This window comes from Rhamphochromis sp. 'chilingali' (assembly GCF_963969265.1).
Source record: "Rhamphochromis sp. 'chilingali' genome assembly, chromosome: 7".
NCBI lineage: Eukaryota > Metazoa > Chordata > Actinopteri > Cichliformes > Cichlidae > Rhamphochromis > Rhamphochromis sp. 'chilingali'.
The window spans coordinates 302,501-317,500 of NC_137934.1; the positions used below are offsets into that span (position 1 = coordinate 302,501).

The window sequence follows — 15,000 nt, forward strand, 5'->3', positions numbered from 1 at the left end:
CCTGCCGAATGCTAATTGCCTAATATCAAACCTGCTATAAGCCGCTGTCTATGTTACTGGATAAAATAGCAGCAGCTTTTCCAGTAGGATGCAGACCGTCCGCTTTCAGCAGGTCAGGGCGGCCCCAGAAAAAAGCCCAGTTATCCACAAACTGAAATCCCAGCTTCCTTCAATTCCTGGCCAGCCAGCGGTTCAGTGACATAATTCTGCTATACATCTCATTATCTACATAAGGGACCAGAGATATTAAAGTTCTTTGGATATCTAAAGTAGAACTCACATTTTTTTAACTACTTACATTTTTTAAAGGAGGTGATAAAAGCTTCACCTCTGACATTACCTCCACAGCTGCATTTGTGACAGAGACTGACAAGTTATAGCGTGAATCCATGATATGACTGCAACCTACATCTGGTATCTTTTTCTTGTTCTTAACCTGTAATAGCCCTTATGTTAATGGTAATACTTTAGCAACAGCAGAGTAATCCCCAAGTTAGCAACATACCTGAAGATTTTGTCGATAAGAGTGACGCAGCAGGTGACGCAGCAGGTGACGCAGCAGGTGACGCAGCAGATGACGCAGCAGATGACGCAGCAGATGAAGCAGCAGATGAAGCAGCAGATGAAGCAGCAGATGAAGCAGCAGATGAAGCAGCAGATGAAGCAGCATCTGTCACACTCGTGTTATCCTCATCTTCACTGTTTGATGCATCACTGTCAACAGCTACATTCTCTGGGAAACACAGCAACCATTTGGGAAAAAAAACATTAAGACTGCTCCTAAGCAATGTTACAAAGTATCACACAATAGGTGTTAGGGAGAGGAGGATAGCAGTAGTTAAAGCTCTGTATACATGTATACGTATTTGTCTGAAGGTCGTCAGTCATCCAGATAACGTTTTCTAGAAACTGCATCAATTGGACTTCTTCTTAGGTTAAAGTGTTTTATTACTCTGCCAGAGAGTTTCTTCAGTCTGCATAAAGTTGGTAGAACACAAATGTATCCACCAGGTGGGTTTCATTTCACACGTGACCTGAAAAGGCTTTTTACAAATGAGCCCTTTTCAGTCTCCTATTTGAGGCCTCCTACCAATTTTCCTCAGAAAGAAGCTCCTTTCATGAGTAATAAAACATTTGTAGACAGTGTGGAAGAACAGAACTTATCATCCACCGTGCTTACGGACGCACAGTCTTAGCTACTCTACACCAATGGGAGCTCTCATCCCTCATGCGCCATCTGCATAATACTGCATGATTTTTGAAATACTTCCGATTTTAAATACACAATTTATTAACACATTTCTTACCTTGTGGATCAATGTTTATTTCGTCAAGATTTCTTCCTTTGAAATCTGACAGCTGTCCTCGTTCCATGGCCATAAGGACTTTGCTTATCTTGGCCAGCTGTAACGTCCCTTCAGGCAGTCTGTAATATTCGCGATGCACTCGAATATCATGGCCAAGGAAGTCTGCCAGATTATCCATTTCATTGTCTTTTAAGTTAAGGATCTTGGACATGGTGGCCATGTGCTTCCTTAATTTAGTAGAGGACAATGCTTCTGGTTGTTTTGCTCCACAGCTCTGCGCGATCTGTCGAACAACATCTGACCCTCTGATGTGAGTAAGTGCTTTCGTTCTCGCAAACATGAAAGGATTTTCATCTAATACTTCACAATTTCGGCGAGTGTCAACGAGCAAATCCATTGATGTCATCATATCAGGTGTGAGGAGTATGGGGACTTTTCTTCCACGTTTGCCTTTTATCTCTATTCGTTGGAAGTGCCTACAAAGCTTCTTTTCCAGGTCAGTTAAAGCCAATTCAACATCTGGATGAGTCAATGAAGTGTCTCTCAATGTGAAAGCATTAAGAGTCATTTTGGAAACTTCTCCTTCTCTTCTACGGTTGAAGATAATCACTTCACACAATGTGATTTTTGCAAGTTCTGCCCAGTGCTTCTTATTTGGTTCTTCTTTGAGCTTCGTATGACACTCCGTCCGTTGTATGTTGAGATACTGGTGCATCTTCTTCACATCTTCAGTAAAGGGAAGAAGTTGTGGAGTATTCCATTTTGCCTCAGTCAGATTTCGGAGAGCCTTAGATGATATGCACTCACTCCATTTAGTGTCACAGATTTGCTTGAACACCTTTACATTGCGAATAGTATTCTCATCACCAGCGATCATTGCTTCACATTCTAGAACATCTGCTATTTTCTTGAGATTGTGGCCTAACTTCAGTGCCAAAGATGGTGTTTTGTATGTGTTTGTTTCCTCATTCAAGCCAGCAACATTTTTCACTGCTGCAATAACATGAGGGAAATTACCTGGTACAAAGAAATCAGACACCATTTTCAACTTGCCATTTTTCTGTCCTTGGAGCACCAGTCGCCCTGTCTCACGCATCTTCTGTCTGATATAGTCGTGTTTAGTGACATCATGTCCATGCTTATTGAAAAGATGCTCCCCAAATTTCAGTATGCAACTCTCTTTGCGGACAACATTTGTTATCTCATCATCATGCATGACTTGTACCAATTTCCAAAATTGTGCATTGACACTGTCTGGGACTGGCTCTGCATATTTACACGTAGCCTGGACTCTAGATGTTCCTGGCCTTAAACCTTTGACCTTCCTGCTGAGATGACATCTCTGCATGTGCCTCCATAGTGACCTTCTCTTGAAGTAACCCTGACAATTAATACAGTGCAAGTAATCACTGGGTTTCACAGGTACACTGGATTGTTGACGAGGTATCACCATTCCTTGTCCTTTTTTAATCACCTCATTATTGTGGGCACGGTTTCCTTGATTTCTTAATAAACTCAACTGTATTTTCCGCTCTTTAGACCCTACTGGGAAAGCCATTGCTTTTGCCACTTCTGGTTTATCTTTGTGTTTTGATTGCAAATGGCGTGCCATCTTGCTGAAAGGTTTACAGCAAAACTTGCAGTAGAACTTTTTGTTGTACAATCTGCCACCATGTTTCTTCTTCTTCAGTGTCATAACCGTCACATCAGAACAATCAGGTGAAGAGGACTCTCTGGTGTCATCAAATGAAGCAGATGTGTTTCTGTCTTCTGCATCAAGTGAAGAGGATTCTTTAGCATTTGAATTTGAGGAATTGCATTGAGTTCGGGTACACCTTCTCTTCAGTTGTCGGACATCTTCCTGAGAGTTACCTGAAGTAGTTTTCCGTGCTTTTTTCTTCTTTCTTTTGTGTTGTATGAGACTTTCTGCAGAACTGTCACTTTCTTCAGCAGTTTGAGGAACATATTCTTCCTCACTGATGTCCGTACTTGATATAGGTGGGCATCCAAGCATTTGTCTGGTAAGCTAAAAAAAGAAAGAAAGAAAGAAAATAGTTACATTTCAAGACCAGAGGTAGTACATTAGTCGTTGTAACAGCTGTACTGGTATTGACAGTTGTATTAATACCATTTACGGTACCACACATGTCACCACTTAATTTGAACTAGTCATATTAAGTAATCTTTCCTCTGCTGCATCACATTTACCAAACAACCCTGGGTGGCTTTGTCTGGATATGCTGTCATTACCCAAAGACTGTCAATACAGCTGCGATGTCAACTCATTAACAGTCACTTAGGTTAGTTTTAAACATCTGGGACAATGTGATCTCTAAGCTAACACTGTTTCTAGGAAATTGCTGAACTTAGTTTTCTTTTTGTATATGTATATATATATATATATATATTATATATATATATATATATATATACACACACACTAATGTTTATAGAAATTGATTTTCTTTATTTAAATATATGATATAATTTTTACCTGGATCAATTACCTTTGAAGAACATCTTTTATTGTTGTAAGGTAGAATAGTATCTACTCAAGTATCAACTGTGTTCCAGGTAAACTGAAGATTTTAGTAGTGCATTGAATTTCAGGATTGTCAGGGGATGAGACTGACAAATGCTTAATTAGTAGGCGACAAAAGCATGACAGTCATTTGTTGAGCTCCTTTTATCAAATTCAAAGAAATAAATTTTAGTCATAGCGCATAAATAAAATGGGCATTTTGGAACCACCTTACAAGAAATAATGATCCAAATGATCCTATCACAATGAAGAATCCCGTTGCCTCACTACACAAAAGAGACTTAAAATGTGTCACAGATAAAATATACGTAGGCTTAAAAATAACATGTATCACCTTTTATGAGAACATACAGAATATAAAGTTGATCACAAAAGTCATTACGTACTTTAAGCTATTCCTTAAAATCTTTATTGCTAACTAAATGCAATCATACATTACTACCTATGCAAATGCAATGCTAATTGAATTTAAGCAACTGTTATTACTGTAACACCTTGAAAACCTTTGTGAACTTGAAGCACTAAAACCTCTGAACTTCAGACACTAGAAAAGACATTAAACATCAGTGTCCCTGACAATATTGATAAATGAGAAACCCCTTGTCTCAAGCTTACAGTCGTTCTATCAAGGCGTGCTCGTAATCCAAGGTGACATGATTGTACAGGAGGTAGTTATTGTAATTATATTTTTTCACAAGACTTAGTTTTAAATTTGACTGTTACCGTCTATTCACTTTGTGCTCTGTGCACAAAAATCTGAGATCTGTAGTGGAGTTGTACGAATAAACTTACAATAACACTGTCTGTCCTTCTGAGCTCAGGTACACTTGTATCCACGTCAGAATCAGCTGAAGTGGGTTTAATGATAATGGAACTGTCGCTGTCACTGGACAACTGCTGTTCCATCTGAAAAGTAAACAGAAAAAGATACAAATAACAATTACAGATTACAGGTTGTGTAAAGCGCTTTGGGGTCCTTAGGGACTAGTAAAGCGCTATACAAATACAGGCCATTTACCATAAATATAAATTACAGAATAATTATTGCTACAACACAGATTTGTAATTATGTGTGTTTATGCATTTTTGCAGCAGTTGCTCTAGCAATATCACAATTGTTGTCAATTTCAGATAAGATGGGTCACAGTTTTGATTTGGCCAGCAAAATATAAACTCTAAACAAGGGTTTGTTTGTTTTTGTCATTGTGAAAGGCTCACACTTTCCGGCAGGGTGGAAAGACCTTTCTGAGTATTACACTGTTTAGCATGTTGAGTTATCATAATACTGCTTTCTCATTGTGCTTCTGCACTGTACATAAAGCACCATTATTAACTGCAGATTTTATTATCAGCAGTCTGACAAGCTGTCACCACAATACACTGCTATGATCACCTTTCTCAACCTAAGCAAGTGAAGCAATAAAATCATACTATAGCATATGAAAATCATCTTCTGTATGACTCAGTGTAGCACATCTAAGCTATACTACTGCAAGATGTAATATACCTAAATCAATAAGTACACATATCAGAGAGCTGGCAGTCATGATGGAAAAAAGGAAGGTAGATTAATTGTGTGTGCAGGAGACCAGGTGCAAGGGAAGCAAGGCCAGGAGCAGTGGAGGTGGATTCAAGCAGTTCTACCAGGGTGTTCATAGGAAGAGAAATGGAGTAGGGGTAATCCTGAAGGAAGAGTATGTGAATAGTGTGGTAGAGCTGAAGAGAGAGGCCATGTTGAATGTTGTCAGTGTGTATGTCCCATAGGTTGGAAGTCAGGTAGACAAGAAAGAGGAGTTCTGGATTGAGTGAGATGAAGTGGTAGAGAGTTTTACTAGGAATGAGAGACTGGTGATTGGAGTAGATTTCAATGGACATGTAGTTGAAGAAAACAGAGGTGATGAGGAGTTGTTGGCTAGGTATTGTGTTAAGGATAGAAATGCAGAAGGACAAATGTTGGTGGATTTTGCCAAAAGAATGGAAGTGGCTGTGGTTAACTCATACTTCAAGAAGAGGGAGGAACATATTGTGATGTATGACAGTGAAGATAGGTGCACACAAGTGCGCAGAAGGTGCATAAGAGACTGTAAGGTGGTGTCAGGGGAGAATGTAGGTAAGCGGCATCATATGGCAGTCTGGGCAGTATGGAAGAGTTACCAGATGACTGGGAAAGTACAGCTGAAGTGGGAGGGCAATGGCCAAGAAAGCGCTTGGGGTATCCTCTAGACAGAGAAAGGATGACAGGAAACCTGATGGTATTGTGAAGTACAGGAAAATGTCCAAATGAAGAGGTTAGCAAAGAAAAAGTGTGATAGTCAGAGAGATTAAGGAAGTAGACATGAGCATTGGGAGTACAGCCAAGAGAGAGGTGGCAAAGACGAAGAAAAAGACAGAAAAGGAGATGTGCTAACAAGTCAAGAGAGCGTGTGACAGCAGGATGTTAGGGATAGAGTGAGATGGAGGCAGATGATCCGCTGTGGCGACCCCTTAAAGGAGGATCCAAAAGAAGAAGTAGTACAACTAACCTTCGTATCGAGGCTACGGTGTAGAAACAAGGTCCTCTCCCTCTGGTCGTTTAACCTTTTAATTTGTGCCCTCTCGTAGCGTTGCTCACATACACTATGATGTCTCCTGAGTTTCTCGAGGCGAAGCAAGCCACGACTTTTAACCTGCAAACAAAGAAATAAATCAAAACCCTTGTTTTATTGTTTTTTGCTTTATTAGATAGTAGTGGAGAGACAAAAGACAGAACAAAGAGGGAATGAAAAACAGCAAAAAGCCGAGGTACGAAAAGAAGCCTTACTGCTAAGACAAGGCCTAATCATACCTTGTATTTAATTATAAACAACTGTATTACAATGAATGATTTGTTTTTACGGTGTCCTCAAACATTTTAATGTGGCTGACATTTGGAATTTTTTTTATTAAAATTAAGAAAAAACATAAAAATCAAGGCCACAATTTGATTTGATTCCACTTAGCTCTCACATTACAAGATGTACATATATTGACATAAATAAAATATATGGAAACAATCATCAAAACAAATACTAAGAATATTTATCACATCAGAAATCATGAATATGTATCTGCAGTGCATAAACTAATTTACTACCTTTTATATTGAGGTCCAAACTGGAGGAGTTTGCCTACTTAAAATCCTTCTACCAATTTAACCGTCTGAACACACTGCAGTCTAACCTTTACTTTAAGCTGAATGAACTGTACATATTACACATCAAACAATCCCAGAATGTTTATTTTCAACGGCAAAAACATAATGTGTGCATGTGATATTTTCAGCAATCATTCTTAGAGTCATTCTAGCACGATGTACACTGAATGAATAGTGGAAATTTCAATATTAATGGATTATTAATTGCAATATTGGCTTGACAGCTGTATAATGTGTAAGGTGTAGATGAGAACTCAAACAACCCTAAACTGCTCCTTAAATAATAATGTAAAGTGAGTATGTCAGCGTTAACCATGTGCAATGTCTATCACAGCTGTTTAAGTGCACAGCTGGTTTACTGGTCCATTTAAGAACCAAAAGAAGATGGCATATCCTACCTCTTTCTTGTGTGCAGGGTTAAAGGCATCTGTCCCATCAGCAACTGCAAAATTAAAAATGTTGACTTGGTTCAAGATGAACTAACAATAGCAAGTTGAGATTGTCTTTGAGCAATGTGTTTAATTTACAATATATTGAGTTTTGCCTTAAAATAGCCTAAACACTTGAAAGGCTGAATTTATTGGAAAAGAATAGTTGTGGCACAACCTCTACTTACACCAAATAAAATTATTTCTAGCAAAAAACAATGATTATTTCATGTTATTTACCTACAGTGACAGCAGAGTATCTGCTGAAGACACATCTGAATTGTAGCTTTTCATTTCTCTGGTGATTTGCAGTTCTATCTCAATGAGAATTATAACTGCATTTATTTGATATATTCAGGTTTGGAACCAATTGTACAATTTGCAATTTAAAAATGACAGAAGCCAATTTACAGTTTTACCAACAATGAAGAAAAAAAAAGCAAAATGTAGGGTAACACAGAGCTTTCTTACCTGTGCATTCAGCACTGCCATTGGTAGATGAAAAGCTTGGGCCATCCTCCTATCAGCACAAGTGAAACAGTTAGTCAAACTTTAAGGACCAACATAATCAAATTTCACTGTATTTCAGTGAGCTCCAGTTGTACAATTTGGCAGTATATTGATGTATGTTACTTTGTGACATCATAGCCTGTCATGGTGGTTATCATTACCCACAACATTTCCTAATATTTCCCTGTCTGTGAAATCTTTATGAAAGTACAGTCATTGCCAATATACAGTCAAGTGACAAAGCTACTAACTTAAATTCTGATGTATGATTAAAGCAGTACAATGACAGAAATATTTTACTACAATTTCTATGGCGATTTATTAGAATTTTGAGGGATGTAACAGATCATCAAAAACTACAGCAATAGCTTTGTCTTCTTTCCCTTACATACAAGGTTGATGTTTTGAACAGGTGGTCCTGTGATATATTACCATTCTTATATGGCTGAGCAGGGATGCTACACCTGGCAGAGGGAGGGACTGCTCTCATTGTCTAAGACAGGGGTGGGCAACTCCAGGCCTCAAGGGCCGGTGTCCCTGCAGGTTTTAGATGTGTCCTTGAACCAACACAGCTGATTTAAATGGCTAAATTAGCTCCTCAACATGTCCTGAAGTTCTCCAGAGGCCTGGCAACAAACTAATCATGTGATTCAGGTGTGTTGACCCAAGGTGAGATCTAAAACCTACAGGACACCGGCCCTAGAGGCCTGGAATTGCCCACCCCTGGTCTACGAGCTGTTGTCAGACACAGTGACCAGAACCAGCTCAATTTTAAAGTGTGTAGTAAATTATAGATGCAGTACAGATGTACATACAGTCGGGTTTTCGTTTTAGCGTGTTCCTAACAATTTACAAACAAGCTTGTTGTGGTTAACGAGCTTGGTGACGTAGGTGAATGCAGACGCAGCATTATCATTATTCTGACAGCATGTCTCCTTAAGAAGCGTTTTATTAAATACCTTTTTAATTTTTTTAACCTTTGTCTTGTGTGCAGTAACATGTCAGGTCCCACAAACTAAAGTCTCAGCTCACCTACGCTCTCTCTGCCTGCTGCCCGCTCTGCGTGCGGGTGCTGAACCCTGCCCTCGGTCACAGACAGAGGACAGAGCATAAATCTCAACTGTATTCTCACATCTGCTAATTTCACTCACTGCTCTTTTCATGTGCTAATTAAATACAAGCTGGTTTGTCGCTCATCACCTGTGCACCGATCACATACTATGAAATAATGCGCGAGGCAGCTCACGTTCCTCCGCTGACCATGACGGTCACGGTTATGCGCCGTTCACGTGATAACCCTCCTACATGGTATCTTTTCACTGCAGCTCTAAGACGAGGTAGAGAAACATTAAATCTACTTTAAATAGTAGTAGTTCCACTAAAACACGATGTATGATGCTGAAGCTTTACAATTTTGAATTAATCCGTACATATACGCGCATCTGTGCAGAGTGATAAAAAGGGATCGCGGATCAACTACAGCCGTAACACCATTGCAGTTTTAGTATAAATTGAAATATCAAGACAATAAAACAGCATATTTTGATGATTTGGTTTTAACGGTTTACTGTAACGGTGTAGTTTGTGTAATGTAACACTGTGTTGAAGGAAAGTATTTCGTAGCAACTAAGTACCAATAACAGAAATTCATTTTGAAAATACTATAGATGCATTAAAATAAAAATCACCATAGTCCGTAGTATTTTTACAGCCAATTGTTGCACCGTTTAACTTATTTTACTTGACAAAAGCATAGGCAGACCAAGATTTAACAGCAACTCAGTTAGCATCGTTGTTAGCTAACATTAGCTAACCATCAAGTCATACCATTAAGTTACAGCTGCACACGACACTTTGTGTGTTAATATAATGTGCAAACGCGACGCAAATTAACCCAAAAGCACAATATTATAATGTGACATAAGTCAAAACTTACCATTCTGGTTAATGCTGCACAGCTAGCTGTACTCCGCATATCGCACGTGCTTGCTGTCGGAAGCATGTCTGTCGTCTGTCAATGCGCCAAAGGAGAGCAGGTGTGGTGATCACAAAAGGAGCGCTTGATTTGGGACGAGGCACACACCAGATTAACTCCGCTCATTCTTACACATAGCGCACCGGACACTGACGGGTCATTGGTGTGTTAAAACAAAGTACAACGTCACTCAGCCATCTATGTGGGGGATGGGCATGGTCAAGGTGGGGACCTCAAATGTCAAGATATGTGTAAATTGCTGAGAACGAAGTAAATGACTCTACACATTACCTGCTAAGTGAGAAATACAATTTCTGAACTGAAATTGGTTTAATATGTATGTTAACAAATAACTGAAATAAAAATGTCAGACTGTAGACGTATGAAATTATTGTTTATGTTTTAAAACAAACTGCAATGTCACTCCGCCATCTTGACGTGCTGCAGTAGTCAGTAGGTGGGTGGGGTATGGGCATGGTCAAAATGGGGACCTCAAATGTCAGGATCTGTGTAATATATTAATGATTGCTGAGAAGAGATGAATCCACACATTACTTGCTTAATTAGAAATGCAATTTCCTAACTGATATTTGTTGAGTTGAAATGTACACAAAATATAAGCAGTAGCAAAATTAATTAAATGCAGGAATGAATAAATAATAGAAACAATACAAAAATGTAAACCAATCAACTACTACCAACCATTGTGATCACTAGACAGGTATTATTGTGAAGGACAGAATTGTGTGGACTCAAAAGTGATGCCAGGCAGGTTTCAATAAATGGTAAACTAAGTTTATTGTAAAAACCAAAAACAATAGTGGATGACACAACAGGTGAATAGAGGATAATGCGAATGTGATTGTAATTGTTTTTAAAGCCTTATATGACAAGGCAACTCCTTACCTCAGTGACCTGCAGCAATTGCAAAAACCAAAGAGATTAATAGAAACTGAGCTGACAGCGTTGTCCCGGGCCCACCCAGATCTGTCGGCTGGCCTGCATATACACATATATATAGTCTTTTTTCCTTCAAAGTTGGGGCCTTTACCAGAGGTCTGTGAGAATCAGGGTCCTATGTGGTATCTTAGGTGTCTTGGATGTTGTTCCTGAAATCTGGAGCAACTAACCCAGTCTGGGGGTCACTGGGTTCTGATTACCACAGGGACCACCGTTGCCTTTTCCCTCCACACTTTTTCCTAGCTCTTCTCATAGCCCTTGGTATTTCTGAAGCTCATTCTGCCTGATGTTGGCATCTCATGAGTTACTTGGTTAAAAAAAAATTAAAATGTACACCCTGCCTGCTAGCATCTTACACCATGGTGTGATGTGCTGGATTATTTTTAGGAGTCCTGGACAAGTCCTTAAAAATCCGAGCTGCTCTGGACCTACATCTCCTGTTGTAGATGTCCTGTAGGGAAGGGAGAGCAGACCTGTAGCAGTGTTCTGCCACACAGATCACTCTCTGAAGGGCTTTTCGTCCTTAACACAGCTGTTCCCATACCAGGATGTAAAGTTCTGTGTGAGGATGCTCTCCACAGCGCCCGAATAGATAGTCCTAAGGATCCCTGGAGAGACTCCAAACTTTCTCAGTTGTCTCAGGCGATACCGGCGCTGCCTAGCCCTTTTGGACTGTGAGCAGTCCATGTCAGTTCTAAGGAGATGTCAACCCCAAGGTACTTGAAGGACAGCACCCTCTCCACGTTGATGGCCAGGGGCTTGTAGTCTCGCCGCTTTCTCCTACTAAAATCCACCACCAGCTCCTTGGTCTTGCAGACGTTCAGTTGGAGGTGGTTTTCTCTGCACCAAGATGCCAGGTTCTTCACCTCGTCCATTAGGCTGTCTAATCGTTGTTGGAGATGAGGCCCAACACCACAGCATCATCAGCAAACTTCACGATGGCGTTTGAGCCTTGAGTGGCCACACAATCAAGAGGTGTAGAGGGAGTATGTAGTGGCAAGAGTACGCACTCCTGTGGCACTCCTGTGTTGGTAGTGATGCTGTCAGAGACACACTTACCCACCTTCACGACCTGCGATCTACCAGTAAGGAAGTCCAGCACCTATGCACACAAACTGTTGTTAAGTCCAAGATCCCCCAGCTTTGTGAACAGTCTATGGGGCACTATTGTGTCAAATGCTGAACTGTAGTCTACAAGCAGCATTCTCACATAGTTACTCCGTTTCATGTCCACGTGGCTTAGGGTGGTGTGCAGGACGTGGGAGATGGCGTCTTCTGTAGATCTTGTCGGTATGCAAACTGGAGTGGGTCTGTGCTGCTGGGGATGTAGGAGGAGATAATGTTGTTCAACAGCCTCTCAAACACCTTCATAACCACAGAAGTCAGCGCAATCGGCCGGCAGTCGTTAAGGCATGAGGGCTTGTTCTTTGGCATGGGGAGTATAGGTAATCTTTTGAAGCACGTGATGAGGTCACCGTCCTCAGTTGTCAGGCTGTAGTTAGTGCTGGCCACCTAGCAAGGTATGCTTTTGTTTCTTTTTGTATGTGGGATTCTAAGGTAATTGGTTGCTATGTTCCCTTCTGGTCATACAATTCCCTCAATTCTGAACATCTTCCCTCTCTTTATTTACCATTTACCATATTACTACATATCAAGTTTTAGTGACATTGCTATGTTATTAGAACAACAGAACTTAATGGTTTAGATCTGTGTCATTATGTTCATTTACCACTGGCATGTAGCTTGAAGAACATTAGAACTAACCCCAACTAAAAAAAAGAGAAAAGTTTTCTGGCTAAAAATTCATTCATATTACATTTCAAGATGCAGGTATGTACTAAATGCAAGTACGTGGCAGATGAAAGAAAGATGAGGATAAAAACAGGTGATAAAAAAGAGTATTTTATCACATTCAATTTTAATTTGATAATTCAGCACATGACTTAAAGCACACAGAGACACTTTAAGCCACAGCCAAGCTCTGTATTGTATATCTAAATGGGAAGTCATCCAGAAAATCTTGCATATCCTTTAAACAGGCTACAATCTGGATGATTTGGTGTTAAAGAGACTGTTAACAGTAAGAACTCGGAACATATTAAATCCACAATGCTGGATTAGATTTAGATTCAGATCAGGATAGGAAAATTTAATACTGGCCATAGAGTGACAGTTGTCAGAAATCACAGTATATCAATTCATGTTGCTAATCATCCTTTGGCTACCCTGAGGTACCCTTGAGCATGGTACCATCCCCCACATACTGCTCCCCGGGCACTGGATTGGTGGCTGCTCACTGCTTCACTGAGTGAATGGGTTAAATGCAGAGACTAATTTCCTACAGGATCAATAAACCATATCATATTATTATTATTATTAGTAGTAGTAGTAGTAGTAGTAGTAGTAGCTAGAGAGAGGTCAGAGAGTACATTATGACACCTCATTGCGATGAACTAATCACAGGGAAAAACTGAATTAAAAAGATAACCCCAATTAATCATCTTTCATGGTGCCCTTTAATCTTATGTAAAAAGCCCATTACCCCTTTTCCACAAAGCCAGTTCACGTATCGATTCATGCTAAACTTGGAACTTAGTTTTGTTTGCATTTACACTGCTAGAGAATCAGCTTTTAGCCAGGACAGCTGGTTCCAGGCTGGCACCAACTATTTGCTGTGTACAACTCATAACCCATTCAGGGAATTTTGAAGGCAAGGTGTGTTTTAAGATATTTGAATAAAACTCAATAGATGACCACAGAAAATGGGGAGTGATGGTGGTGTGGGCTTCATTCCCTGGGGGCTTTGAACTTCCAACAGAAGATGGCACATGTGCAGGGTCCGGAGAGAACAAAGATGTGAGTAAAATGGTAAAATGGTAAATGGCCTGCATTTGTATAGCGCTTTTCTAGTCCCTAAGGACCCCAAAGCGCTTCACACTATATTCAGTCATTCACCCATTCACACACACATCCACACAGTAGAGGTCCAGAGAGAGTACAGAAGACTCAACAGATGAGTGTATAGGAAAAGGCATTACAGGTGTCCTGATGGAGGTACTAATGTTGTATTTTACCAGTGTGTGCTTGGCACTAACTGCCATGAGTGGCTTGTGATAGTTTGAGCAAGTGAGTTCACCTAATGATGTGCTTTATTTGACATTAGCCTAGATGCTAATTAGCAGTAGCTAATCACCAATGTTGATCACTAAAGTCGACTGTGGTAGTACACCTAGCGGGAGGTGCTACGAGCTCACATGGCTTGTAGCTGTGCAAGAGAGCAAGCTTGGGTGAGCTAGCGGGGAATATCTCCTGCTGCAGTAGCCTTAAAAAAAAGACTATTGTTCGTTCTCCTGCCAGGTAAAAATCTTTTTCGTATGTATATTATACTATTCCATGTGTTATCATGTGTTTGCTATGATGTGATGTGTAGTAATGGTTATTTAGGTGCTAATCGCTAATTGGGGATAAGCTAGCAAGCTTGACAATTAGCCATCATGCGAAGCGGACGTTGGTAGCCAAGTTCATATGTCACTGAGGGGCTAAGAGCTCACATGGCTTGTAGCTGTGCCAGAGAACAAGCTTGGGTGAGCTAGCGGGGAATATCTCCTTCTGCAGTATCCTTAAAAAAAGACTATTGTTCGTTCTCCTGCCAGACGCCTCGCTGCTGTGCTGCCTTACTGCTGTGCTGCCTTACTACTGTGCTGTCTCGCTGGTGCCATTAAAGGACCGGCGGCTGCCATCCATTCATCCATCCGGACCTCGATTATTTGGACTGAAGTACTCACACACACGCCCGCATTCAGTGCCATACACTCTCTTTATTTTGCTGGCCAGCTAACACCATTGGGTTTTTTTTTCTTTTTGCATTCACAAAGACTATCCAAAGACATTTTGGTTATTGTCAAATAGACACTCTCTGATCATGGACTGAGGAGGTTGTGGTGTTACAACCCCAGGACTGAGGAAAAAGACCCATTACACACATGAGCAGCGCATTGATAGTGTTTGAATGCGACTGTATGCTTACATGCTTCTTGCAAGCAAGATGTGTACAGAATAACTGTAGTGGTAGTGTAGCTTAACATTGGCAGTGAGATGAAGGTTTA

At 40.3% G+C, this 15,000-nt stretch overlaps 2 protein-coding genes across 12 annotated transcripts in view; both read right to left on the reverse strand.

Annotated features, from left to right (window-relative positions):
• LOC308399211 (pleckstrin homology domain-containing family A member 5-like) overlaps window positions 1-15,000 on the reverse strand; it is a 190,036-nt gene that overhangs the window by 53,077 nt on the left and 121,959 nt on the right. The gene's annotated exons all lie outside the window — the stretch shown is intronic.
• Window positions 1-15,000, reverse strand: part of LOC308399212 (uncharacterized protein) — a 17,715-nt gene that overhangs the window by 2,657 nt on the left and 58 nt on the right. Inside the window, exons 1-7 of the mRNA XM_080886315.1 lie at window positions 9,896-15,000; window positions 7,921-7,969; window positions 7,420-7,463; window positions 6,372-6,515; window positions 4,642-4,755; window positions 1,308-3,333; window positions 506-733 (exon numbers count right to left, since the gene is read on the reverse strand). The exon at window positions 9,896-15,000 is cut by the window's right edge and continues 58 nt beyond it. Coding sequence (XP_080742441.1) covers window positions 506-733; window positions 1,308-3,333; window positions 4,642-4,755; window positions 6,372-6,515; window positions 7,420-7,463; window positions 7,921-7,969; window positions 9,896-9,961 — 2,671 coding nt within the window. The 5' untranslated portion in view covers window positions 9,962-15,000. The remainder of the gene's footprint in view (window positions 1-505; window positions 734-1,307; window positions 3,334-4,641; window positions 4,756-6,371; window positions 6,516-7,419; window positions 7,464-7,920; window positions 7,970-9,895) is intronic.